Source organism: Hemitrygon akajei, chromosome 7 (assembly GCF_048418815.1).
Source record: "Hemitrygon akajei chromosome 7, sHemAka1.3, whole genome shotgun sequence".
NCBI lineage: Eukaryota > Metazoa > Chordata > Chondrichthyes > Myliobatiformes > Dasyatidae > Hemitrygon > Hemitrygon akajei.
Genome location: NC_133130.1, coordinates 28,026,281 through 28,054,144, shown reverse-complemented (window position 1 = coordinate 28,054,144; position 27,864 = coordinate 28,026,281). Strand labels below are relative to the sequence as shown.

The window sequence follows — 27,864 nt, the reverse complement described above, 5'->3', positions numbered from 1 at the left end:
ACATGGTACTCCAGATGCAGCCTTACCAGTGCCCAGTACAATTGCAGCATAACCAGTGCCCAGTACAATTGCTCTTAAATTAAATCCCTTTAGCAATGAACCAACATTCCAAATGTCTCCTTAAAAAAATAAACAACCTGCAAACAAAATTCTTGCAATTCATGCACAAGTACTCACAAGTCCTCTGCACAACAGTATGCTGCAATCTTTCACCAATAATATAATCTGATCTATTTTTCTTTCCAAAGTTAATGACCTCATATTTACCAAAACTGTACCCCATCTGCCAGATCCATGCTCGCTCATTTAATCTTTCTATATCTTAGCATATTCTCTCCACAATTTGTTTTCCCACTCTATTTAGTGTCATTGGCAAATGTATATACACTATATCCAGTACACTCTTCCAAATCATTAATGTATATTGTAAACAGATGCAGGCCCGCACTGATCCCAGTGGCACTTTCTACACTACTGATTGCCAAGCAGAGAAACACCCATTTATCTTAAATCTCTGCCTTTTATGGGTTTACCAATTCTCTGCTAATACATTCTTCCCAACTCCATGCATCCTTATGGATTAATCTTTTATTTGGCATCTTATTGAACCCCTTCTGGAAATCCAAGTGTACAACATCCACCTGTTCCTCTTCATCCATTGTGCTTCCTGGATCTATGCTGATGGAACCACTTCTATCCAAATGTTTTGCTATTTCTTCCTTAATGATAGCTTCAAGCATTTTCCCAATTACAGACATTAAGGTAACCAGCCTATATTTACTTGCCTTTTGCCTACATCATTTTAAAAAATGTGGCTTGACATTTACTGTCCTGCAGTTCAACAGGACCTGCCCAGTGTCCAGTGAATTTTGTTAAATTATCACAGCGCCTATTCTATAACCTCTGCCATATCTTTCAGTACCCTGGAATGCATTCCATCAGGATGAGGGGACTTGTCTACCTTCAGGCCCACTAATTGCTCAAAACTGCCTCTTTACTGATAATGATTGTATTGAGATCTTCACCTCCCATAGCATCCATAACATCTCTCTTTGGCACATTAAACGTGAAGTCTTATTCAAAATTGTAGTTCTAAGCCTCACATTACCCAATATTAATTCCCATTTCTTCTTTTCCAAGGGATCTAAGTTCACTTTAGCCATCTTTTTTTGTCAGTTCTGGTTGCCTCACTGTAGGAAGGATGTGGAAGTATTGGAAAGGGTACAGACGAGATTTACCAGGATGCTGCCTGGTTTAGAGAGTATGCATTATGATCAGAGATTAAGGGAGCTAGGGCTTTACTCTCTGGAGAGAAGGAGGATGAGAGGAGACATGATAGAGGTATACAAGAGATTATGAGGAATAGATAGAGTGGACAGCCAGCACCTCTTCCCCAGGGCACCACTGCTCAATACAAGAGGACATGGCTTTAAAGTAAGAGGTGGTAAGTTCAAGGGGGATATTAGAGGAAGGTTTATTACTCAGAGAGTGGTTGGTGCATGGAATGCACTGACTGAGTCAGTAGTGGAGGCAGATACACTAGTGAAATTTAAGAGACCACTAGACAAGAATATGGAGGAATTTAAGGTGGGGTTATATGGGAGGCAGAGTTTAAGGGTCGGCACAACATTGTGGACCGAAGGGCCTGTACTGTGCTGTATTGTTCTATGTTCTAGTAATGATCTTTCAAAAATCACTAGATTATGGGATGGTTCCTGAAGACTGGAAAATTGCAAATGTCACTTCACTCTTTAAGAAGGGAGAGAGGCAGAAGGAAGGAAACTATAGACCAATTAGTGTGACGTCAGTGGTTGGGAAGATGTTGGCATCTATCATTAAGGAAGGGGTCTCAGGGTACTTGGAGTCACATGATAAAGAAGGCCATAGTCAGCATGGATTCCTTCATGGAAAAATATTGCCTGACAAATCTGTTGGAATCCTTTGAAGAAATAACAAGCAGGATAGACAAAGGAGAATTGGCAGATTTTGTGTAATTGAGTTTTCAGAAGGCCTTTGACAAGGTGCCACGCATGAGGCTGCTAAACAAGATTCTAGCATGGATAAAGCAGTGGCTGATTGGCAGGATGCAAAGAGTGGGAATAAAGGGAGCCTTTTCTGACAGGCTGCCAATGACTAGAGTTGTTCCAGAGGGTTTTGTGCTGGGACTGATTCTTTTTACGTCATAGGTCAATGATTTGGATGATAGAATTGATGGCTTTGTTGCAAAGTTTGCTGATGATATGAAGATAGGTGGAGGATATAGGTTTGCGGAAGCAAAGGGGCTTAGATGGGTTTTGATAGAGGAAACAGTAGGACTTAGACAGATTAGGAGAATGGGCAAAGAAATGGCAGATGGAATACAGTATTGGGAATTGTATGGTCACATACTTTAATACAACCATATCAAAGGATTCCGTAAAGGTTCACTTGCAGGTTGAGCCTGTGGTGAGAAATGCATATGTAATGTTAGCATTCATTTCAAGAGGGCTAGAATATAAAAGCAAGGATGTAATATTGAAACTTTATAAAGCACTGGTGAGGCCTCACTCAGAGTATTGTGAGCAGGTTTGCGCCCCTTATCTTAAATTTCAGGATTGAATAGCTTGTCATATGAAGAGTCTCTGATGGCTTTGGGCCTGTGTTTACTACAAATGAGATGAATGATGGGTGACCTCATTGAAACCTATCAAATGGTGATGGGTTTTGATAGAGTGGATGATGGGTGTATCTAAGACCAGAGGACAAATTCTTTGCCACAGGCAGCTGTGGAAGCCAAGAATTTATGTGTATTTAAGGCAGAGGTTGATAGATTCTTGATTGGTAAGGACATGAAGGGATACAGGGAGAAGGCAAGAGACTGGGGATAAGAGGAAAATTGGATCAGCCGTGGTGAAATAGCAGAGCAGACTCGATGGGCTAAATGGTTAAATGACAATTAAACTTGAATTGAATTCACCACCTCGGATACAGAGAGGAAACCTTACAAGCTCAGCGGGGAGAATAATGGAGGGAGGTGAGTACTTCTAAATTTAAGTAATTGTTGGACAGATTGATCAGGTTCTAGTGCATAGGAAAAATAATCTGTGAACATGGTCAATGATGTCAGAATTTTATGCATTGTAACTATTTGATAGTTTTTGGGACATTCTGTCATGGCAAAGAATTCAAGAAAGAAACAGAAAATTTCAGTTAAATCTGTTAATATTCAGCACCTGTCAAAAGTGGAAAAAATGGTCATTATTTGTTCTGCTTTGTTCACATTACAAAGATAAATGCAAAATAAATACATTGACTGTACAGTTTTGAAGTCATCTTTGCATGTAACGAGTCTGGAAACAAACCAGTGCTGCTTGTGCTGACCCTGAATGCTCCAAATGTCAAGGACATATCAAGCCCTTGATTCAGAGTTACTGTTTTATTTTTCACTAGATAGGCATAAATGTATGTTTTATGTGATGTGCTGCTGTTTCCCCTTGAAATGTGGAAAAAGAACTTCTGTTGAAGATCTTTGAGAGATTTCTGAACCACAGCAAAAAAGATTACTTCTGAAGTTGTTAAATATTATTACATGGTTAATTGGACAAATTGTGCTCAGTGTACAAATAACAGAAGAGGTTAGATCACCTTTGATGGCTTGGTCAGCAGGTAAATATTGACCTGGGAAATGTTGTAGTCTAATATTAAGGATAAGATTTCAGGCACATGACAAAATGGGCCAGAGTCAGCGTGACCTCCTTAAGGGGAAATCTTGCCTGACATATCTGTTGGAAGTCTTTTAGGAACTAATATGCAGGGGAAACAAAGGAGAGTCAGTGGATGTTGTTCATTTGGATTTTCAGAAGGCCTTTCATAAAGTGCCGCACATAAGGCTGCTTAACAACATAAGAGTCCATTGTTATTCATGAAAGATATTAGCATGGATGGAAGACTGGCTGACTGGCAGGAGTCAAAGAGTAGGAATGAAGAGGGCCTTTTCTTGTTGGCTGCTGGTACCGCAGGAGTCGGTATCAGGACTGCTTCTTCTCACTTTATACAGTGCCTATAAAAAGTATTCACCACCTCCCTCGGAGGTTTTCATGCTTTATTGTTGTACAACATTGAATTACAATGGTTTACATTTGGCTTTTTTGACACTGATCAACAGAAAAAGACTCTTTAGTGTCAAAATGAAAATAGATCTCTGTAAAGTGATCTAATGACAAATATAAAACACAAAATAATTCATTGCCTAAGTACTCACCCCTTTTAATATGACACACTAAATCATCACTGGTGCAGCCAACTGGCTTTAGAAGTCACATAACTAAATGGAATCCTGTGCAGTCAAGGTGTTTCTTTTGATTGTAGTAAACACACACCTGAATGTGGAAGGTCCAAATGCTGGTGAGTCTGTATCCTGGCAAAAACTACACTATGAAGACAAATTAACACTCCAAGCAACTCTGCAAAAAGGTTACTGAAAAGCACAAGTCAAGAAATGGGTACAAGAAAATTTCCTAGTCACTGAATATCTCTTGGAGTACAGTTAAGTCAATTTTTTTTTCCAGTTATATTAAAAATAAAAGGGAGGTGAGAGTTGATACTGGACCACTGGAAAACGATGCTGGTGAGGTAGTAATAGGGAACAAAAAGAAGGCAGGTGAACTTAATGGGTACTTTACATCAGTCTTCACTGTGGAAGACACTACCTGTATGCCAGTGATTCGTGAGTGTCAGGGAGGAGGAGCAAGTACCATTGCTATTACAAAGGAAGAAGTGCCAGGCAAACTGAAAGGTGTTGAGGTGGATAAGTCACCTGGAGCAGATGAACTACATTTCAGAGTCCTGAAAGAGGCTGCTAAAGAGATAATGGTCATGATTTTTTAAGAATCACTTGATTCTGGCATGGTCTTGTAGGACTGGAAAATTGTAAATGCCACTCCATGCTTTAAGAAGGGAGGAAGAGAAAAGAGTTAGAAAAGGCCAGTTAGTCTAACCTCAGTGGTTGGGAAAGTGTTGGAGTCTATTATTAAGGATGAGGTTTCGAGGTACTTGGAGACTAATAATAAAGTAAGTCAAAGTCAGCATGGTTTCTGTAAAGGGAAATCTTGCCTGACAAATCTGTTAGAATTCTTCGAAGAAATAACAAACAGGGTGGACAGGTACGGTAGTACATGTCATTTACTTAGATTTTCAGTAAGCATTTGATAAGGTGCCTCATGTGAGGCTGCTTAACAAGATAAAATCCTATGTCATTACAGGCACGATGCAGTGGGTGGGAATAAAGGGGTCTTTTCTGTTAGCTGCCAGTGACTAGTGGTGTTTCTAGGGTCATTTTTGGGAATGCTACCTTTCTCATTGCTTGTCATTGATTTAGATAGTTGAATTGATGGCTTTGTGGCAAAGTTTGCGAATGATGTGAAGATAGATGGAGGGGTAAGTAGTGCTGAGGAAGCAAAGCAGTTGCAACAGGACAGACAAATTGGAAGAATGGGCAAAAAAGTGGCAGATGGAATACAGTTTTTGGAAATGTATGATAATGCATTTTGGTAAATGGGGGTAAAATTCAAACATCAGAGGTGCAAAGGGACTTGGGAGTCTTCGTGCAAAACTTCCAGAAGGTTAACTGACAGTTTGAGTCTGTAGTCAAGAAGGCAAATGCAATGATGGCACTTATTTCAAGGGGAATAGAATCTGAAAACAATGAGATAATGCTGAAGCTTTGTAATTCATGAGTCAGGCCACACTTGGAGTATTATCAAAGGTTTTGGGCCCCTTATCTCAGAAATGATGTGTTGTCATTGGCGAGATTCCAGAGGAGGTTCACAAGGCAGATTCTGGGAATGAAGCGGTTATCATATAAGGAGCTTTGGGTCTGTACTCACTGGAATTTAGAAGAATGTGTGGGGATTTCATTGAAACCTTTTGAATGTTGAATGGACTAGATAGGGTGGATATGGAGAGGATGTTTCTTCTGGTGGGGTATCCAGAACTAGAGGGCACAGCCTCAACATTGGGGGCAACCTATTAGAACAGAATTAAAGGTAATTTTTTTTAAGCCAAAGAGTGGTGAATCTGTGGAATGCTCTGCCACAGACTGTGGTTGAGGTCAAGTGCAAGGGTATATTATAAAGCAGAAGTTGATAGATTCCTGATTGATTGGGGCATTAAGGGATATGGTGAGAGGGCAGGCATATGGGGTTGAATGAGATCCAGGAACAACTATGATGAAATGGTGGAGCAGAATCAATGGACAGAATGACCACATTCTGTTCCTATGTGTTATGCATTTCTGAATCCTGGATGTCTAGATACATACTGTACCTTAACTTAGCAGATCAATCAGCTTCTGTGGAGATGAAGGTAACACATTTGGATGAATGGCCTTTATCAGATGTGTATTTTTAAAAAATCTGTTTCAATCTTCTCCACAGATGCTGCCTGACCAGTTGAGTATTCTCAATATTTTGTGCCTTCATTTCTGATTTCCAGCATATTTTTTTTGCCTCTGTTTTCATAAACAGTACTACTTCTAAAGAAAAGTTATTCTAATCTCCCATGGGACAATAAAGATCAGAAGCCCCTACTCTAACAGGTATAAGAATGGATACCGGCTCTCTGCCTATTAAATCTCCAATGTAGTATGTGTCAATTGAAAGCACTCTCAGAGGTTTTCCCAAATTACCCAGTTGTTTCCAAGGGTTACAATCACACGCCAAAATACCCTGCACCACACTGTCGTGATTTTGTATGCCAATTACAATGAAGTATCAACCTTCACCTTCCCTTCTGTTTTGGAATAATGGTCTAAAGAATTGTTTTCAAAAATATATCAGTATTTTTCAACAAAACTTTTCATCTGAAATGCATTATCTGAAGAATTACGTGTTAACTCTTGTAGAACCAGGAGGGAAATTATATTTGAATTTGCAAATTCCTCGATTAACATCCAGACTGGGAAATTTCCAACGGGCACCTCGCTGCTTTCCAGACTTTGCAATTTAAGTTTACTTGCAGCGCTGCAATGTAGAACATTAATGCACATTGCACACAAGGGATAAAATGAAATTATGCAACTTGAACAGTGATAAACGATAGATGATGCGGAGTCTTCAGTGCCGATAAACCATCCACATCGGTCAGCGATCAAAACGCCAGGAGCAGCCATATTGTGAAGGTGCGGAACACGGCCATGTTGTGAAGGGATTACGGAAGGTTCCATATTAGTAAAGGATCCTGGGCTACGGAGCGGCCTTGGTAGGGGAAGAGTGAATCGTGAGCGGACCGGCCTTCCGCCAGCTTCGTAAAGGAGTCCTGCCGGCGAAATTCGGCCATGTTAGCGGAATGTGGAGTGAAGCTGCAGGAGCCCCGCTTCTCTGAATGTATTGTTGGTACTAACATGCTGCTTGTTCAGTTTATTTAACTGAGCTGACATCGTGGGGGAAGGGATCGCGGCCGAAGTCGAGTATGGAGGTGGAGGCGGAGGCGGCCAGGCTGAGGAATGAATTGGCCAAGAAAGAGCAGGAGGTGGAGAGGCTGAGGGCAGCGATCGCATGTCTGCATCAGGTATCAAGTGGAGCAGACCCCACTCTCAGCTTTCAGTCAGCCCCACTCTCCCTTTGCATTGCTCATTCACTGTTCACCCCAATTCACAACTTTGTTCTGTTGTTCGCAGGAGGATAACAGGCCCTACTCTGTAAACAACAGTCTTTTCTTCACAGATCAGAAATCCTGAGCTTTTCGTGTTCATTTCGGTATATCAGAGAGCAGTGTAATTGAGTTCTGCATCACTGCGGCCCCATCTAGTTCTGTCTTCCCTGGCTTGCTCCATTTACCTATCCTCCCTCCTCATCTCAGTATCACCTCCCTTGCTTATCAGATAACAGCATTTGCAGCCATTTGTGTCTTTATTTATCTCCTATAGCATATGTCAACGCCACCCACTCCCCCCCCCCCCACACTCGTTCCAGCTGCCCCTTGTTTCCTTCAGTTTGTTTCCACCTATCTCTAATTTGCCTCTATCCCATCTCAACTCCTTCCCCTCCATCGCCTGGTGCAATTTGCCTGTTATCATCCTCATCTGGTTCCACTTATCATCCTCTAGCACCTGTTACCACTTTATACTGGCTAAAAGTAGTGGATACAGGTGATGCACCATCAATAACTCTCTGAGATGTGAGATGAGATATCGGCTTTTATTGACTGGAAGAAAGAACAAGCAGCAATTGACCACCATGCTACATCCTGGAGACTGAGGCCAGGGTTCAGGCTCCAATCTCCTTTATACCAGGGTCTGTGGGAGGAGCCACAGGAGCAGTCAGCAGGGGGGGCTTGTCCAGACAGGTATATGTAGTTCACCACAACAGGTCTTCCACCTGATGTATCTGCCTTCACAGATACTTCTCAGTTTTTCCAGTAGTTTGTTTTTTTCTTCTTCTGGAATCTAACATGAATTTTGTTTTTGTTCTCCATTTGCCCAACTCTTTTTGCTTCAGATCATCATGCAAAGCCCCAACTGCTGAAGTGCTGGAGCTATCCACACAGTATTTTCTAGTAGGATTGATTGTTCCAGGCTGACACAGTCACAATGAGATGGCCTACAGAGAAGAGGTAGCAAACAAAAATAACCTCTTCCTCAATGTTAGCAATAGTATGGCGATAGTAATCAACTTCAGAACTTACGCCCCTGTACATCGGCAGCACAACAGCGGAAACCGCTAACAGTTTCAATCTTCTGGAAGTGCTCATCTTGCACAAACTCTCATGTTCCCAGAACACACCCAACACAATCAGGAAAGCTCATCAATGCCTCTACTTTCTAAGCCTTTCCCATGAGTGGGTATGGCCGCAAGGCAGCGGAGGTTTGAAATCAGAGTTTTCCCTCTCTTAGATGGACTGCCTTCCCAGGCTGACGACTCCATCTATCCAAAGCACTGGTTTTAAGGTGCCAGGACCCGCCTTCGCCCCTTCTCCTGTCAGTAGAAACAGCCACACGAGAAGGCCAGGAGTTGCACTTGGCTGTCAGTGCCGTCAAGGACGTATATACAGAAAGATGCTGGAAAAGGGCCAGTAATATCATGAAGGATCCCACCCACCCTGGCTCCTAGATTGTTTATCCCACTCATATCAGGGAGGAGGCTACGCAGCATCCATACCAGGACCACCAGACTCAGAAAGAGCTTCTTTTCTCCAATCAGTAAGGCTGATCAACAACTCCACCCACTAACCCAGCCCGCCATGCCGCTAATCACCACTACTTTATCATTTCCTGTTGATCACCTTATGAGACTCCTGTGCCTAGCGGCACTTTATGGACTTAAATCAACATATGTATATGAGCTATCTAATGTATTTATATTGTGTGTTTTTATTATTATTCTGTTCTCTATCTTTTTTGTGCTGCATCAAATCCAGAGTAACAATTATTTCGTTGTCCTTTACACTTGTGTATTGGATATGATATTAAATAATCTTGACTGGCCAGTCAGGGCCAAGTAAATCTTTGAAAAAGTGCTTTTGAATAGACCCCAGAGATGTATTTTAATGACAAACGAGAAAATCTGCAGATGCTGGAGATCCAAGCAGCACACAGAAAATGCTGGAGGAACTCAGCAAGCTCAGGTAGCAGCCACGGAAAAGAGTACAGTCGACTTTTTGGGCTGTGCTCTTTTCCGTGGATGCTGCCTGGCCTGCTTAGTTCCTCCAGCATTTTGTGTGTGTTGTATTTATTTGTTGTGTTTTAGACAAATACCAATTAACCAACCAATTGGTATGCCTTTGGAGGAAACCAGAGTATTTGGAGAAAATCCACGGGGAGGACTTGGAGACTGCTTACAGATGACGTTGGAATTGAACTCTGAACTCGGCAAGGCCCCAAGCTGTAATAGTGTCGTGCTAACCACTACCCTGCGTGGTGCCATCATCAGATGCTGTTCTTCAACTTTATAACATGCAGCTGAGATTGGAAATGGTATAGAAAATCATAGGTACAGGCAACCCGAATTTGAGGATCACTCTGCAGACTGAAATTACTTGATAATTCATTTCCAGTATTTACTCTATAATTGACGCCTGGCTGATTGCTCTATATAGTTTTCTGTTTTATCTCTTTTGGTACATAGTGGGATTGCATGTATTAACTTCCAGTCTGTGGAAAATGTTCTGTCCTCGTTTGAATTTTCAGGCTGTCAACATGTGCATGTACTCTACTAGCAACCATTTTGTTTACAATTTTTGGTTGTCAGGTACTGGGAATTCGTTATCTTTTAAATGGCTAATGGTAATGTAGTGGTTATCACAATGCTTTACAGTACAGGCGGCCTGCTGCTGCTTGTCATCAATTTGTACATCCGAGACCGTGTGGGTTTCCTCAGGGTCCTCAGTTTCCTCCCACAGTCCAAAGAGGTCCCAGTTGGTAGGTCACTTGGTTATTGTAAATTGTCTTGTGATTGGTGGGATTGCTGGGTTGCAAGGTTCAAAGGGTCAGGAGGGCCTATTCCATGCTGCACCTCAATAAATAAATTAATAAAATTTTCCAGCACAAACACTTTGCTGAGTGTAATTCTGTCATTTGCTTCATCAACTCTATACATAATTAATTTACTTTTGGATTTTTGAACTTTGATCATATATCTGTGAGTCTCTTTGTGTCTTCCATGAAGCTGGACCTAAATGTAAGGATACTCTGTGCCCTTAAATCTTAAGTGACCCAGCTCTTTCTGGCACCACTGCCCCCCCCCCCCTTCTCCCCACCATTATAAAAGTCATGACTAACATTTCCCAAGTGGTCTTGCTGTTCTTATATAATTAAATTTTGCTGGGAATGCTGAATTCTTGTTTCTATGGTTTAATCTTCTTCTGCTTCGCTCTTGGTTTTTGGCAAAATATTGCCAAGGAATGCCTCATGAAAATTTTTAATTTTGTGTGTCCAGTTTTTATCATGACAAAAAAACATTGAGTCAGGTGGATTTAGAATTTGTATAGTCACTTATTTTGTTCATTTTATTACGGGTATTATGGATTTCTGTGGAATTTTAAAGACCATTGTATTCATTCTCTCAGCCTGATAATGCTTTTTTTTTTCAGAATTCTCATTCTGGAAATAAGTTCACATTAGTTCAACAAGTTACAGAGATTCCTACACTGGAAGATAAATCACTCTCCAAAGAAGAAATCATGAGGTACAGCAGACAGCTTATCATTCCAGAAATTGGAGTCAAAGGTATTGATAGAAAAAAGTAGAATGCAAATTGTATGATTTTAATTAACATGTAAAAACTATATTGGAGTGGTGGTCATGGAATTGGGCCACCAACCACAGAGAGCAGAAGTTCATATCCCATAATGGCGAGTTGTGAAATTAAGTTCAGATAAACAAGACTGGACAGCACATTTGGAGTTCAATTTTGGCAGTAATGCAGGCTTTTGTGACCTTGTTCTAGAAAATGGAACGGTGTGTTCAGGTTTTTTCATGAATTATTGTCATTTGTTAACTATTTAAATTCATTGAAATCAACCATGCCAAATTTGTTTCATTACGATTTAGAACAATTGTGTTCTCTGAGTCGTAAGAATTCACTTCCCTCTTGCTGAAATTATGTTTCAGTTAATTTTCAACAGTGGATAGTACAGCAAAGTACAGTAGCAAGTCTTAATGAACTCAGAATTCTATTAAATCTGTCAGGTTATAATTCTTTAGCCTGCTTTCATGCACGTTTAAGTAACTTGTTTGTTCAGAAAGTGTGTTTGAATTTCTGATTGGGGTTAGATTCCTTGTTTATGCCTAAGTCTGGGATTTAGCTGAATGGAAAAACAGACAAATCTGGTATTGCTGCTTTCATTTGTTGTTTACTTTCTGTCAAAACCTAAATACCAAGCTTTTTACCACAGAGGATGGACTACAGATTTTGATGAAGCCATGACCAATATCCTTCCGCAGGACTGATTGCTTAGCCAGATTTCAAATTGTTGTTGCAGAGTTCAAATGATTAATCAAATTCTGTGATATTAAGCACAACAGCTCGTGTCTTGAACTGGTGCTCTGGCAATTGAGAGAGAACATGCACAGTGAAGGGAAGGGACCATAATTGGATTGAAGACCCGAGTGACCTTGGTAGACAAGTCCAAAGATGAATACAGGTGACAGCACAAGTAGATGAGGTGGAGAAGGAGGCTTACAGAATGTTGATTTTCATCAGCTCGGCTAATTTAAGTGCATAAGAGCTCCTGGTACAATCTTACAGAATTTTGGTGAAGTCCCAGCAGGAGCAGTATGTATAATTCTGCTTGCAGCATTATAGGAAGGATGTGATTGGTGCATGCACAGATGAGATTTATCAGGCTGTTGCTTGCAATGAAGTGTTTCAGTTATGAGGAGAAACTATATAGTCTGGGTTCGTTTCCCTTTGAACTGAGGAAGCTGAGGGGGAATCTGATAGTGGTATGAAAAATTATGATTGCAAGGGTATAGTGGATAATAAGAATTTTTTTTCTCTCCTTAACAGAGATGGCTTATAAACAGATCAAAGGTTTCATGTGAGGAGTTAGAAAGGATAACAAGAAAAAAATTATCAGTCAGTGGGTGTTTGCAGTTTAGAAGCACTATTTGAGATGGAGGTGCTTTCAGAAAATTTAAATCATATCTGGACGAATGCTTGAACCACCACGGCATGGAGGGTTAGAAGCCACGTGATAGTAAGGGGGAGTGGTAGAGTTCGTACTTGAGGGTCATCATTGATATGGTAGAATGAGGACCCTGCTGCAGTGCTGCGTAACTGTGACTCTGACACGTTTGAATGGCATTATGGCATTTGGCAAATTTGCAATCAAGTAATTAAATACAGCTGAGTAAAATATCTAGAAAAAAATCGTTTAGGATGATCATGAAAGTATTGAAATTTTGTAGAAACCATGAGATTAGCTTGTGTCTTCTGTGTATGGAAATGTGATGACCGAATTTAGTTTCTTTATATGCAACTCTTAACTGCATTTCAAATGGCCTAGCAAGCCACTTGGGGCAAAAAGCAATGAAAAACAAAAGCAAGTGAATGATACCTAATCCTACGAGAAAACAATTAAAATTTTTTACCAAAGGCAAAATTCCTTTCATTCTCCTTATACTTTTAGAATAACCAGTATGAATGTCATGCAAAATCAGTTTTTTTCACTGTATATTAATACATGTGACAATAATAACCCAGTTATATGGTAGTGATATACTAACTTGCATGTTATTTTAGTTTTATTATTTGAGATACAATATGGAATAGGCTCTTTCAGTCCTTTGAGCTGTTCCCGATTGTAAACCTAGTTTAATCCTGGGACACTTTACAATTGACTAATTAACCTAGCGTTCGGTATGTTTTTGGACTGTGGGAGGAAAGCAGAGCACTCGGAAGAAACCCACACGGTCACCGAGAGAACATACAAATTCCTTAGAGACGCCAAGGTCACAAGTAATGTAAAGCATTCTGCTAACCACTATGCTACCATGCCTCCTTTATTTAATATTTGAAATGCAATCTAGTTTTGGGTCTGCATAAACATTTTACCCATCTGCTTAGAGGTGCCGAAAAATAATCTGTTTGGCTATGTCAAAAGAGGACAGCTTTAAAGCTTATGTACCATTTTTTCGACACAAAAATCACCTGTACTAATCTTATGCTCAGTTTTCTCAACAGTTCCACCATGTGGCTGATCTCTGTATTTACACTCGAAGCAAGTTGAGAAAAGCATGCAATTGTATGATCACAGGATTTTCAGATATCATGTGATAATGTGCTTTACACCTCAGGGAAACCACAAGCATTATAGATGACAATCACAATGAAACGCCTAATTCTTCAAATAGAAAATTTCAATATTTTATTATATAGAAATTGGAACACAAAACAAAGCTATTTGGTGTAACCAAACCTTGTTTATTGTTGTTCTGTCATCTATTTGATGACATTTTCAGTCTCTTCTAGTTATCAGTGTTATTCACTCACACAGACTGTGTGAAAAGAAGTTAGTTGCTTTGCACAAATCTGTTGATGCCATATTCTTCACTGTATAATTTTACTTAAGATTAATCTTTGTTTAAAAATCTAATGTTAATAGGTCAACTCAACCTCTCCAAGAAAGCTGTTCTAATTGTAGGATGTGGAGGGCTGGGCTGTCCCGCTGCGCAATACCTGGCAGCTGCAGGCATTGGTAAGATCATTGTCAATTTTGTTTTCTTTGGCCCCTTTTTCTCCAAAAGACTTTGCTGAAGATGTCTTAAAGGAAATTGACAGAGGTTTCCTTTATTTTATACTCAGGATAAATAATGCTTATGTATACTTGATTTCCTGACTAATTGGCTGAGGCAAGTGAAGCTCTGCAGAGACCAGACTAGAGTTTCAGTTTTTTTTAACCACACCTATTAATAATTTTAAACACGTGAAATTCTGCTGGAAGTCCAGAGCAGCACACACAAAATGCTGAATGAACTCAGCAGGTCAGGCAGCATCTATGGAGAGGAATAAATAGTTGGTGTTTCAAGGTGAGACCCAGGGTGCCCTCCATAGGTACTCCATAGTTCCTCCAGCATTGTGTGTGTATTGTTGCTCGATATTAATAATTTGTTGTTGCATGCACAAGTTCAGGATGAATAGTTTAGTTGTAAGATATAGTATATTGTATGGGTGGAGAAAGAACGATAAGAAACCACATGGATTAAATGAGAGCAAAACTGTGGTGTATCGATTTACCTGTGGGAAAGAACATTTCATTCTGTGATAGATGAACTAAGAAGTTCAATCAATGGTGGAAAAATAGGAGCAATGATGAGTAGAACACTTTACATGTTGCTTGGTATATTTCTTGTCAATCCAATTATTGTCATAAAATTGCAGGCAATGTTTTTTTCTTCCTGCTCCCCATCACTAATTATGCTCTTTCCCAAGGGCTTCCTCGGAGTCTTTTTAAAACCTGTATCTGTACTTTCAACAGTGTCACCTGAAACCACATAACAGTCCATGTGATGCTCGATGACAGCCAGCTTTACCTCACCCTTGCCTTTCTGGTCCTCTCAGCTGTCAGTAAATTGTCTGATATCCATTAATGGATGAGCAGAAATTTACCCAACTCAAAACTCTTTATCTTCAGTCTGTGTCACAGTCTATATTTTCTAGGCACTGACTCCATTCTTCTGCTGGTAACTCTCTAAAATTGACAGAATGTTGAAATGTTTTGGTGTAATGCTGAGTTTCTGACTAGTTTTCAATGCCATCAATAAGACCATCTATTTCTATCTCTTGACTCTGCCACTGATTGCCTTCTGATACTCTAAAGGCTAATTTATACTTGTGTGTCGCATCAATGCCGTAGGTAACGTGTACCCTACGCCATACCTACACCGTACCCTACACTGTAGGGTAACATGCACCTCTCCAGAAAAGTTACTCACGCGTCGTGGCGATGCAGACCACAACAACTGTAATTGGTCCGCTTGGTAGCATTGCATTTCCAGTTACTTTTTCTGTGTCATGTCTGTAGGCTGTGCGTACACCGATGCAAAATAGATGAACCAAATCGTCAAATCTACCTGCCAACATGCGAAAATGTTTGAAATGTATTTCCTTATCCGTGTCTCTCACGAAGAAACTCAACACAGTGGCATAGAAACCCCACCGTCAACTAGCGTTTTGGCACACGCCAATGCATGCTTGCTATGGCGCAGACCAACGCAGAAGTGAAAATCAGGGTTACGGAATGGGCAGCAGCGTAGCCCGTACGCACAGCCTTTAGTTATTTCAACTGGCACTTGAGTAGCTTCCCTTGTAGCAGCTGAATAGTTTCTCCTGTGTCTGCATTCCATGGAGGATGACCATTTGAATTATGAATTGCAGACTATTTTAATAAATAGGAGTATATTACCTGAGTTGTCATAATGTCTCTTAATAAATTATTCTCTTTTGTTTTGCTGACTGCAACAAAAACAAGCAGTTTTATAACATGCTCAAAACTCTGGTGCTGTGGGGTTAATTCAGAGTGGATTTCACATTCTGTCTCACAGAGAAACATCTGTGTATTCGTAGTTTTTCCGAAGTAGTAAATAGTTCATTTCAACAGTGGCAACAGCACCCCTAAGACCTGGTAAAGTTGTACGGAAACCAATAATAGGCTGACTCTTACTTTCCAATATTGGTTCTGTAAAAAGCTAACTTGTTCAGCAGCATATTTTAATAAATCAGTGTTATAAGGGACAAGATCCAAAGATCTGTGGGAATGTTTAGTGATATTTGAATGTCGATTTAGGTCGATTGGGACTTCTTGATTATGATGATGTGGAGCTCAGTAACTTACAGAGACAGGTTCTCCATGCCGAGGATAAGGTGGGCATGTCGAAAGCATTGTCTGCGGCAACTGCAATAAATCGGTATGTGAAGTTCTTTAAATCTGTTATTTTTCTTTGAGAGTACCAAAGAAAAAGGTTTTTCTTGGGTGCAGTACAATCTCATTAAGACGTCTGAGTGGATTTATGTTGTAGTGGTTTCCTCATGTCAGTCATGTTGGTAATTAAATGAGCATACAGTCTAGATTATCAATCTTAACAGACGTCAGTGGAGCAACTTTAGAATTGAAGTGTGTCCACCAATATAGCCAAAAACAACATCGCTTTTCATGAGTTCTTTCTATTGATCTGCAGTTATTGCTGTTATTACCTGGATTTTATTATGAAAAAAAATTTCAAGTCTAAGGGAAAAGAATAGGGAAATAGTCTGTGGATTCCTCTCAAAGAGATAACACAGTGGTATGAACCGAATGACTGAATTTGTTGTAATGATAAACTGATTTTGTGAATTTATTAAAAATGTAACTTTAAAATACTAAAATTGTGAGTCCTTAAGTTGCAATGATTTGGTATTAATTAACATGGAATAAATTGTAGTTAAAAATAATCTCTTCCAAACATATTTATGCTGACAAGTCTGGAAAGTTTGTGTGCATGATTTCCAAAGAGGATGTCAAGGATGTGATACCTAATTAAGTTCCATCTTATCAGACTGATTACTAACTTAGAACTTGCTCTATATTCAGATATATTGTAATCAAAATTATAGACTTTGAAATATTAAATGGATCTGCTTTAAAATCAAGCCCCTGACTTGAGGGACTTCCACCTGTTTCTTTGCCAGTTTTCCCCGACTCCTCTTTCATTTACTGTTGACTACTTTTTGTTTGATAATTCTGTGGCTACTAATCATCCTCTGGAAATGATACTTACTTGAGGTGTGCTTTTGGAAATGCTTGTCCTGGTTTAATGAACAATGGTATCCCCTTATGTGTCCTGATGTGAATCTTCTCACTTTTCTCTTAAGGAGACAAAGATTCTCTGACCAGATTATCCAGTTTCCCAATTTGTATTCTGTCAGATAAGCAGATAATTCAGTTTTTAAAGACATTTCAATTGCAGCTTTTCAAATATTTGCCTGTGAAAGTGAGATTTTTCCATTTGAGACATTTTCTTATTTAAGGCCCATTGCTTAACTTCACATATTCATCATGCTATGCTTTGTATCAATTTTGTATACATCCTCCCAAACCCCTTTGATGCTAAGGAATTGAAAATTGCAAGTATTAGAAATGTATTTTTTCGTATTTACATAAAGTGTTCAGCACCCAACTCTTTACTCACGTAAAATAATATTACAGCCAGGGATTTTGATTGATTTAACTGAGAATTTATTATTTGTGATTCATGTGCTCCTTTTATCATGGTAGAGCCCATAATTCTCTGTAATTTCCACCCTCTCCAATGGGATCCCACCACCAAGCACATCATTCTCTCTGCCCCACACTTTCCACTTTCTGCAGGGATCGCTTCTTACATGACTCCCTTGTCCATTTGTCCCTCCCCACTGATTTTTCTCCTGATACTTGTCTTTGCAAGCGGAACAAATGTCAAACCTGGCCCTAACCTCCTCCTTCACGACCTTTCAGGGCTGCAAGCAGTCCTTCCAGGTGAGGCAACACCTCACCAGTGATGCTGCTGCGGGTCATCTAGTCTATCCGGTGTTCCCAGTACAGCCTCCTGTATATCAGGGAGACCCGACATAGATTGACAGACTGCTTCGCCGAGCACCTAGGCTCGCTTGCCAGAAAAAGCTATCTCCCAGTGACTACCCATTTCAATTCTTCTTCCCATTCTGACACGTCTGTCTATGGCTTCCTCTGCTGCTATGATGAGGCCACACCCGGGTTGGAGGAGCAGCAACTTGTGTTCCGTCTGGGGAGCCTCCAACCAGATGGCATAAACATTGATTTCTTGAACTTCTTGTAATTGCCCTCATCCCTCTCCTTCACAGTTCCTGTTTCCCTCTCTCGTTTTATCTCCTTTACTGCCCAACACCTCTCCGTGGTGCTCTGCCCCCTTCCCTTTCTTCCATGGTCTTTTACCCTCTCCAATGAGATTCCCCCTTCTCCAGCCCTTTATCTCTTTCACCAACCAACTTCCCAGCTCTTTACTTCACCCCTGCCCCTCTCCTGATTTAACCTATCAACTGCTACCTTGTACTTCTTCCTTCCCTACCCCTACCTTCTTCATCTGACTTCTCATCCTTTTTTCTAATCCCGATGCAGGCCCAAAACATCGACTGTTTACTCTTTTCCATAGATGTTGCCTGGTTTTGTGAGTTCCTCCAGCAAGTTTTGACAGATGTCAGGTCAATAACTTTATTTTTAACCAACATGTTTTAACTTGAAACTCTTCTTGGTCTGCAGGTTAAATTCAAATGTTGAATGTCTGCCATATCACTTCCAGTTGAATTTCAAGAACGCAAGTCAGCTAATTCGACAATATCCTTTTTGTGTTTTATTTAGTGACTAAGAGTTGAACTATGTTTTGATCAACTACATTTTTCTTAACTAATTTTATGTATGATATTGTAGTAGATTGTTCTGACAATGTTCCAACGCGATATCTTGTCAGTGATGCCTGTGTTCTGAATGGGAAGCCACTTGTATCAGCCAGTGCTCTCAGAATGGAGGGGCAGGTAAATAATGAATACCTCATCAATAAATTTCTCCACTGTAAATCTGTGTAAGTTCTAAAGTCACTTCTGTCGAATTCGACAGTGAATACCAGAGATAAATTATAAAAAGAGATTTTGATTGAAGAATCAAATCATTTTATATAAGGTTGTATCTGCAAACTAACCTTCAGTGTAAGAGAATTGTTTTGTATATAAGGTTGTATTTGAGATGTTTATAATATTGCATTTTGTGTACATCTGTCATTGCCTTGAAATTCAGACGGTTTAGAGAACACCAGATATTAGTGATGTAGTTAGATGAGAAGTGCTTGTCATCTGGGAAATAATCCCTTTTTGATGTAGCAGTGAGAGGAAAAAAATACAAAATCTATGAAATCAGTTGCACAGTTTGCCTTTTCAAGGGTTGACTTGTGAGCTATGGTAGCCCTTCCAGTATGCAATCGCTACCTTTGAGTCATAAAGTCATACAGCCTAGATACAGGCCCTTTAGCTTTACTACTTGTCGAAGCTGAACTAGTCCCATTTGCCTACGTTTGGCCCAGATCCCTCTAAACCTGTCCAATTCATGTGCCTGTATAAACGTCTTTTTAACATTGTAGTTGTGATGACCTCTAACTCCACTGGAAGTTTGTTCCATATATTCACCTCTTCAAAATGTGAACGGTAATGTGGAATGAGTGAGTAACTTGGACGGTTTACATTTAAATAGTATTCCTCATTTTAAAATATGAGTAGAAGTAAGTTCTGAAACGTGTCAGAACACTTGGCACTTAGAACACTTCAGTCTAACAAAGGGGGACGATTGTGCAACAGCCTGACATTTTGGCTAGAAAGACTGATGGGAAAGAATTTTAGTCTAGTTAGAGTTGAGTGAAATACTTCTAATTTTGTTGATGTATTTTAAAGTATTGCAAGTCATCCAGAATTTAATGGCTGCCTGGAATTCCTACAGAAACAGTTGCTAAGAGAGCCATGTAATTACATATTTGTAGTGAAACTCTATCATTTTCTCTTTACTTAGACCATAACATATAGGAGCAGAATTAAGGCATTTGGCCCATCGAGTCTGATCCACCATTTCATCATGGCTGATCCAATTTTCCTCCCAGCCCCAATCTTCTGCCTTCTCCCCGTATACCTTCATGTCCTGACCAATCAAGAATCGGTCAGCCTCTGCCTTAAATATACATAAAGACTTGACCTCCACAGCTGCCTGCGGCAAAGAATTCCACAGATTCACCACTCTCCAGCTAAAGAAATTTCTTCTCATCTCCTTTCTTTGATGATGTCCCTCCTCTGGTCTTAGACTCTCTACCCATAGGAAACATTCTCTCCACATCCACTCTATCAAAGCCCATCACCATTTGATAGGTTTCAATGAGATCAACTCTTAATCTTCTGAATTTCAGTGAATACAGGCCCAGAGCAATCAGATGCCTTCATATGACAAGCCATTCAATCCTGGAATAATTTTCGTGAATCACCTTTCAACCCTTTCCAGTTTCAAGACATCCTTTCTAAGATAAGGGTCCCAAACTTGCTCACAACACTCTAAGTGAGGCCTCACCAATGCGTTATAAAGTTTCAACATTACATCCTTGCTTTTATATTCTCGTCCTCTTGAAATGAATGCTAACATTGTATTTGTCTTCCTCACCAGACTCAACCTGCAAATTAACCTTTAGGGAATCCTTCACAAGGACTCCCAAGTCCCCTTCCACTTCAGGGTATTTTCTCTCCATTTAGAAAAAAGTCAACTATTTCATTTCTTCTACCAAACTGCATGACCATACACATCCTGACACTATTCCGCCTGCTATTTCTTTGCATAGATAGATAGATAGATACTTTATTCATCCCCATGGGGAAATTCAACTTTTTTTCCAATGTCCCATACACTTGTTGTAGCAAAACTAATTACATACAATACTTAACTCAGTAAAAAATATGATATGCATCTAAATCACTATCTCAAAAAGCATTAATAATAGCTTTTAAAAAGTTCTTAAGTCCTGGCGGTAGAATTGTAAAGCCTAATGGCATTGGGGAGTATTGACCTCTTCATCCTGTCTGAGGAGCATTGTATCGATAGTAACCTGTCGCTGAAACTGCTTCTCTGTCTCTGGATGGTGCTATGTAGAGGATGTTCAGAGTTATCCATAATTGACCGTAGCCTACTCAGCGCCCTTCGCTCAGCTACCGATGTTAAACTCTCCAGTACTTTGCCCACGACAGAGCCCGCCTTCCTTACCAGCTTATTAAGACGTGAGGCGTCCCTCTTCTTAATGCTTCCTCCCCAACACGCCACCACAAAGAAGAGGGCGCTCTCCACAACTGACCTATAGAACATGTTCAGCATCTCACTACAGACATTGAATGACGCCAACCTTCTTAGGAAGTACAGTCGACTCTGTGCCTTCCTGCACAAGGCATCTGTGTTGGCAGTCCAGTTTAGCTTCTCGTCTAACTGTACTCCCAGATACTTGTAGGTCTTAACCTGCTCCACACATTCTCCATTAATGATCACTGGCTCCATATGAGGCCTAGATCTCCTAAAGTCCACCACCATCTCCTTGGTCTTGGTGATATTGAGACGCAGGTAGTTTGAGTTGCACCATATCACAAAGTCCTGTATCAGTTTCCTATACTCCTCCTCCTGTCCATTCCTGACACACCCCACTATGGCCGTGTCATCAGCGAACTTCTGCACATGGCAGGACTCCGAGTTATATTGGAAGTCTGATGTGTACAGGGTGAACAGGACCGGAGAGAGTACGGTTCCCTGCGGCGCCCCTGTGCTGCTGACCACCGTGTCAGACCTACAGTCTCCCAACCGCACATACTGAGGTCTATCTGTCAAGTAGTCCACTATCCAATCCACCATGTGAGAGTCTACTCCCATCTCTGTTAGTTTGTGCCTTAAGATCTTGGGCTGGATGGTGTTAAAGGCACTAGAGAAGTCAAGGAATGTAATCCTCACAGCACAACTGACCCCATCTAGGTGAGAGAGTGATTTGTGCAGCAAATACGTGATAGCATCCTCCACTCCCACCTTCTCCTTATATGCAAACTGAAGGGGATCCTGGGCGTGCCTGGTTTGTGGCCTCAGATTCTGTATTATCAGCCGCTCCATGGTCTTCATAACGTGCGACGTCAAGGCAACAGGTCTGAAGTCATTCAACTCCTTTGGTTGTGGTTTCTTCGGTACCGGGACAATACAGGATGTTTTCCACTGTCTGGGTACTCTTCTCTGCTCCAGGCTCATGTTGAAGATGCGCTGTAGTGGTTCTCCCAGCTCAGTCGCACAGGCCCTCAGTAATCGTGGGGAAACTCCATCCGGTCCAGCCGCCTTGCTGGTACAGATCTTCCTCAGTTGACCTTCCACCTGTGCAGCCGTAATCCTGGGCGTGGGCAAGGTCTCCTGTGAGGGAAGTAAGCCTGGTGTGGATTTCTGCAGTGAGGATGAGATTGAGCTGTCGAACCTGTTGAAGAAGTTGTTCAGCTGGTTCGCTTTCTCCACATCTCCACCACTTATGTTCGCCCCCCGCTTTGCACCGCATCCGGCGATGATCTTCATCCCATCCCACACCTCCTTCATGGTTTTTTTCTGCAGCTTTTGTTCTAGCTTCCTCCTATACTGCTCCTTTGCCCCCCTTATCTGTACTCTTGAGTTCCTTCTGAACTCTTTTAAGCTCCAACCGATCACCATCTTTAAAGGCCCTCTTCTTCTGGTTTAGGAGGCCTTTGATGTGACTAGTGATCCAGGGCTTATTATTGGGATAGCAGCGAACAGTTCTAACAGGAACAACTGCATCCACACAAAAGTTAATATAGTCCGTTGTGCATTCAGTGACCTCCTCAACGCCCCCACAGAGCCCCCCTTGCAGTACATCCCAGTTAGTAGTACCGAAGCAGTCTCTCAGGGCCTGTTCAGCTTCAGGTTCTCCTAATCTGTCCTAGTCCTGTAACATCTCTATTTCTTCAAAACTACCTGCCTCCTTCTATCTTCATAGCGTCTGTAAAATTGGCAAAAAAGCCATCAATTCCGTCAATCAAATCATTGACATTTAATGTTAAAAAGACCGAACACAGACCCCGGTGGAACATCACTAGTCACTGACAGCCTGTCAGAAAAAGCTCCCTTTATTCCCACCCACCCTTTGCTTCCTGCCAATCAGCCACTGCTTGATCCATGCTAGAGTCTTGTTAAGCAGCCTCATGCATGGCACCTTGTCAAAGGCCTTCTGAAAATCCAAGTGCACAACATCAAATGATTTTCCTTTGTCTATCCTGACTGATACTTCTTCAAAGAATTCCAACAGATTTGTCAGGCAAGATTTTCCCATGAGGAAACTATGCTGATTACTGGCTATTTTATCATGTGCCTGTGAGTACTCTGAGATCTCATCCTTAATAATATACCTCACTAAACATCTTCCCAACCACTGAGGTCAGGTTAACAGCCTATAGCCTCCTTTCCACTGCCTCTCTCCTTAAAGAATGAAGTGACATTCGCAATTTTCCAGTGTTCTGGAACCATTGCAGAATCTAGTGATTCTTGAAAGATCATTACTAAAGGCTCCATGATCCCTTCAGCCACCTCATTCAGATCTCTGGGGTGTATATCGTCAGGTCCAGGTGACTTATCTACCTTTAGATATTTCAGTTTCCCAAGAACCTTCTCTGTAGTTATGGTAACTTTACACACTTCATGCCCCCGACACCTGGAATGTCCACCAGACTGCGAGTGTCTTCCCCAGTGAAGACGGATGCAAAATACTGATTCAGTTCATCTGCTATTTCATTGTCCCCCATTACTACCTCTCCAGCAGCATTTTCCAGTGGTCCGATTATCTACTCTCGCCTCCCTTTTACACTTTATGTATCTGAAAAACTTTTGGAATCCTGTTTAATATTATTGGCTAGCTTACTTTCGTATTCCACCTTTACCGTCTTAATGACTTGGAAGATATAATGGCTTTGTGAAATTGAGACACCTCTTTCTCCCTTATTTGGGGGGGGGTGCGAGAGAGAGAGAGAGAGAGAGAGGAAAGAAAGCAGGTGGTATTCCGAATACCGGGTGAATGAGTAGTCTTTGGGGTTCTGCAAGTCTCTGTCTTTGCTGTTGCTTTACTGCACGGTTGAGTGCTGTATTTTACTGGTGGTGGGGGGGTTGTTGCTTTGCCTCTGCTTACATGAGGGAGGGAGGGAAGCTTGGGGGGGCTTTGGGGTTCTAACATTTAACTATCATTCATTCTTTGGGGACACTTCTATTTTCGTGGATGGTTGTGAAGAAGAAGCATTTCAGGATATATATTGTATACATTTCTCTGACATTAAATGTACTTTTGAAACCTTTGAAATCTAACTGCCTAATAATAAATATCTGGAGCATTTTTCCCAGCTGAGAAAGATTTTAGTTTTGATCTGGATGCAAAGCTGCCTGGACAAGCTGCTGCACCAATTTTGTATTCGGCACAATTCTCCAACTATATTAGGAAAGGTAGAGGTTCAAGAGGCTAAAACTCATGTCTCATAACAAGATTCATTGAATGATTCTGAGAATTTATACCTCTGAACTATTTTGTTCTCTGAAAATGGGTTAAGCTATTCAGCATTGATAAGCACTATACTGTGGAATTTCTGTTTCATCTGCTGAACTGACTTAACCCTTTGTATGTTAGTCCATTTTGTATGCAAATGACTATATTTTTCCTTGTGTTAAAACGGTAAATAAAAAAAATTCTGTAGTGCATTCCTCAGTGGTATGAGTCAGTTAGTAAGTTGCAAAAGAACCAGAGTGGCACTCCTCCACATTGTATTTGAAAAAGAAATCAAGAAATAGATCAATTTAAAGGGATACAATTTTTATTGTTGTTCTCTTAGTGCATGTTTACAACTAACATGCAATAAAAATGCTAAGTATTTCCTTAGAATTGCACTGCCTGTGCTGTTTACTGATGATGGAAACATAGAAACATAGAAAATAGGTGCAGGAGTAGGCCATTCGGCCCTTCAAGCCTGCACCGCCATTCAGTATGATCATGGCTGATCATCCAACTCAGAACCCTGTACCTGCTTTCTCTCCATACCCCCTGATCCCTTTAGCCACAAGGGCCATATCTAACTTCCTCTTAAATATAGCCAATGAACCGGCCTCAACTGTTTCCTGTGGCAGAGAATTCCACAGATTCACCACTCTGTGTGAAGAGGTTTTTCCTCATCTCGGTCCATTATCCTTAAACTGTGACCCCTCGTTCTGGACTTCCCCAACATCGGAAACAATCTTCCTGCATCTAGCCTGTCCAATCCCTTTGAATTTTATACGTTTCAATAAGATACCCCCTCAATCTTCTAAATTCCAGTGAGTATAAGCCTAGTCGATCCAGTCTTTCTTCATATGATCTTGAGTCATTTCAAAGAACTTCATGCTACTATTGTGGGAGTAAACATTTCTTAATTGGTTTTAAATGGGTTAAGGGAGACATTTCCAATGCTGGAAGGGTCAATAAAGAGTGGAGTTAGATTTGATCTAATTGCAGAAGAGCAATTTATTTTATTTAGAGATACTGTGCAGATCAGGCCCTTCCAGTCCAATGAACCATGCGGCCGAGCAACCCCTCTATTTAACACTGGCCTAATCACAGGACAATTTACGATGAGCAATTAACCTACTAACTGGTACATCTTTGGACGTGGGAAGAAGCTGTTTCACCTGGAGGCAACCCACATGTTCACAAGAACGTATAAGCTCCTTACGAACTCTGAACTCCAACCCCTGCGCTGTAACAGCATCATATACTAACGGCTATGCCACTGTGGCACCAACTGATGGTGACATGAGGGAATTTCCTTTTACATATTTAGTCTTATAAAATGTTTTGTCTGAAGCAGATAAACTGTAACTATCATTTGGGAAATGTGTTAACTATTTGAAAGGAAAACAAATTATTACCAGGTTATGGAAAAAGCAAAGAAGGGTGAACAATTGGATATATCAAAGTGGCAGGCAAGCGGCCTTTCTCTGTTGTATCATTCTGATCTAGAATATAGAATTTAATCACAGTGTTATAAGTGTCATTTTAAGTGCATGTTTTTTTCCCCCCTTAAGGAGAGAGCCAGTGGATGTAGGTAACTATGAAAATGGACAAGGGAGAGCCAGTGGATGTAGTGTACCTGGACTTCCAGAAAGCTTTTGATAAAGTCCCACATAGGAGATTAGTGGGCAAAATTAGGGCACATGGTATTGGGGGCAGAATATTGACATGGATTGAAAATTGGCTGGCTGACAGGAAACAAAGAGTAGCGATTAACGGGTCCCTTTCCGAATGGCAGGCTGTGACCAGTGGGGTACCGCAAGGTACCGCAGCTGTTTACAATATACATTAATGATTTAGATGAAGGGATTAAAAGTAACATTAGCAAATTTGCCGATGACACAAAGCTGGGTGGCAGTGTAAAATGTCAGGAGGATGTTATGAGAATGCAGGGTGACTTGGACAGGTTGGGTGAGTGGGCAAATGTATGGCAGATGCAGTTTAATGTGGATAAATGTGAGGTTATCCACTTTGGTGGCAAGAACAGGAAGGCAGATTACTTATCTAAATGGAGTCAAGTTAGGAAAAGGGGAAGTGCAACGAGATCTAGGTGTTCTTGTACATCAGTCAATGTAAGCAAGCATGCAGGTACAGCAGGCAGTGAAGAAAGCTAATGGCATGCTGGCCTTTATAACAAGAGGAATTGAGTATAGGAGTAAAGAGGTCTTTCTGCAGCTGTACAGGGCCCTGGTGAGACCCCACTTGGAGTATTGTGTGCAGTTTTGGTCTCCAAATTTGAGGAAGGACATTCTTGCTATTGAGGGAGTGCAGCGTAGGCTCACAAAGTTAATTCCCAGAATGGCGGGACTGTCATATGTTGAAAGATTGGAGCAACGGGTTTGTATACACTGGAATTTAGAAGGATGAGAGGGGATCTGATTGAAACATATAAGATTATTAAGGGATTGGACACGCTGGAGGCAGGAAGCATGTTCCCGCTGATGGGTGAGTCCAGAACTAGAGGCCACAGATTAAGAATAAGGGGTAGGTCATTTAGAACAGGGATGCGGAAAAACTTTTTCACCCAGAGAGTGGTGGATATGTAGAATGCTCTGCCCCAGAAGGTAGTGGAGGCCAAGTCTCTGGATGCATTCAAGAGAAAGTTGGATAGAGCTCTTATAGATAGCAGGGTCAAGGGATATGGGGAGAGGGTAGGAACGGGGTACTGATTGTGTATTGTCAGCCATGATCACAGTGAATGGCGGTGCTGGCTAGAAGGGCCGAAAGGCCTACTCCTGCACCTACTGTCTATTGTCTATTGACACTACTGACTGTGTTAACATTTAGTATTAGAAATGAGAGTGTGATTTTTTTTTTTGCTGAGGAATCATTTGATAACTTTGGCTGGCTGAAAGATTCTGTTTTCTGTTTTTAATATGGCTTTCATGACCTTCAGAGCAGATAGGACATTCATTTAAAAAATTCCATGTAATTTGACTAAAGAAGAACAGTTAAAATTTTGCAGTAGTGCCAAATCTCAAGGGTCCATTATCGAGTTACATGTTTGTTAACAACTGGACAGTCTTCAGTTCTTTTTGAGAGAAACCAAGAACCTGTTAAAACAGAAAGTGAGGTGCAGAGCAATCTTGGAAACTGATACAGAACACCACCTTGAAGGAAATGTGTGGGAAAAGTGACGATTCTGTCTATTGGCTGTGTGTCGTTGTCGTCTGAACCCTTAGTGCCTAGGTGGCACATGGGGCCTCAATTGGTTGTGGGTATGGTGGGATTAAAAATGCTAATTCTTTTTATCTTTTGCAAAGATGTTT

At 40.9% G+C, this 27,864-nt stretch overlaps 1 protein-coding gene across 3 annotated transcripts in view; it reads left to right on the top strand.

The window, feature by feature from the left end:
• Positions 1 to 7,201: 7,201 nt before the first annotated feature.
• mocs3 (molybdenum cofactor synthesis 3) overlaps positions 7,202 to 27,864 on the top strand; it is a 43,243-nt gene continuing 22,580 nt past the window's right edge. The window contains exons 1-6 of one of the 3 annotated variants that reach the window (XM_073050557.1): positions 7,202 to 7,545; positions 11,065 to 11,200; positions 14,080 to 14,172; positions 16,261 to 16,381; positions 18,727 to 18,801; positions 18,881 to 18,998. In XM_073050557.1, coding sequence (XP_072906658.1) covers positions 7,447 to 7,545; positions 11,065 to 11,200; positions 14,080 to 14,172; positions 16,261 to 16,381; positions 18,727 to 18,801; positions 18,881 to 18,998 — 642 coding nt within the window. In that variant the 5' untranslated portion in view covers positions 7,202 to 7,446. The remainder of the gene's footprint in view (positions 7,546 to 11,064; positions 11,201 to 14,079; positions 14,173 to 16,260; positions 16,382 to 18,726; positions 18,802 to 18,880; positions 18,999 to 27,864) is intronic. The other 2 variants (XM_073050555.1, XM_073050556.1) reach the window with 2 other exon arrangements.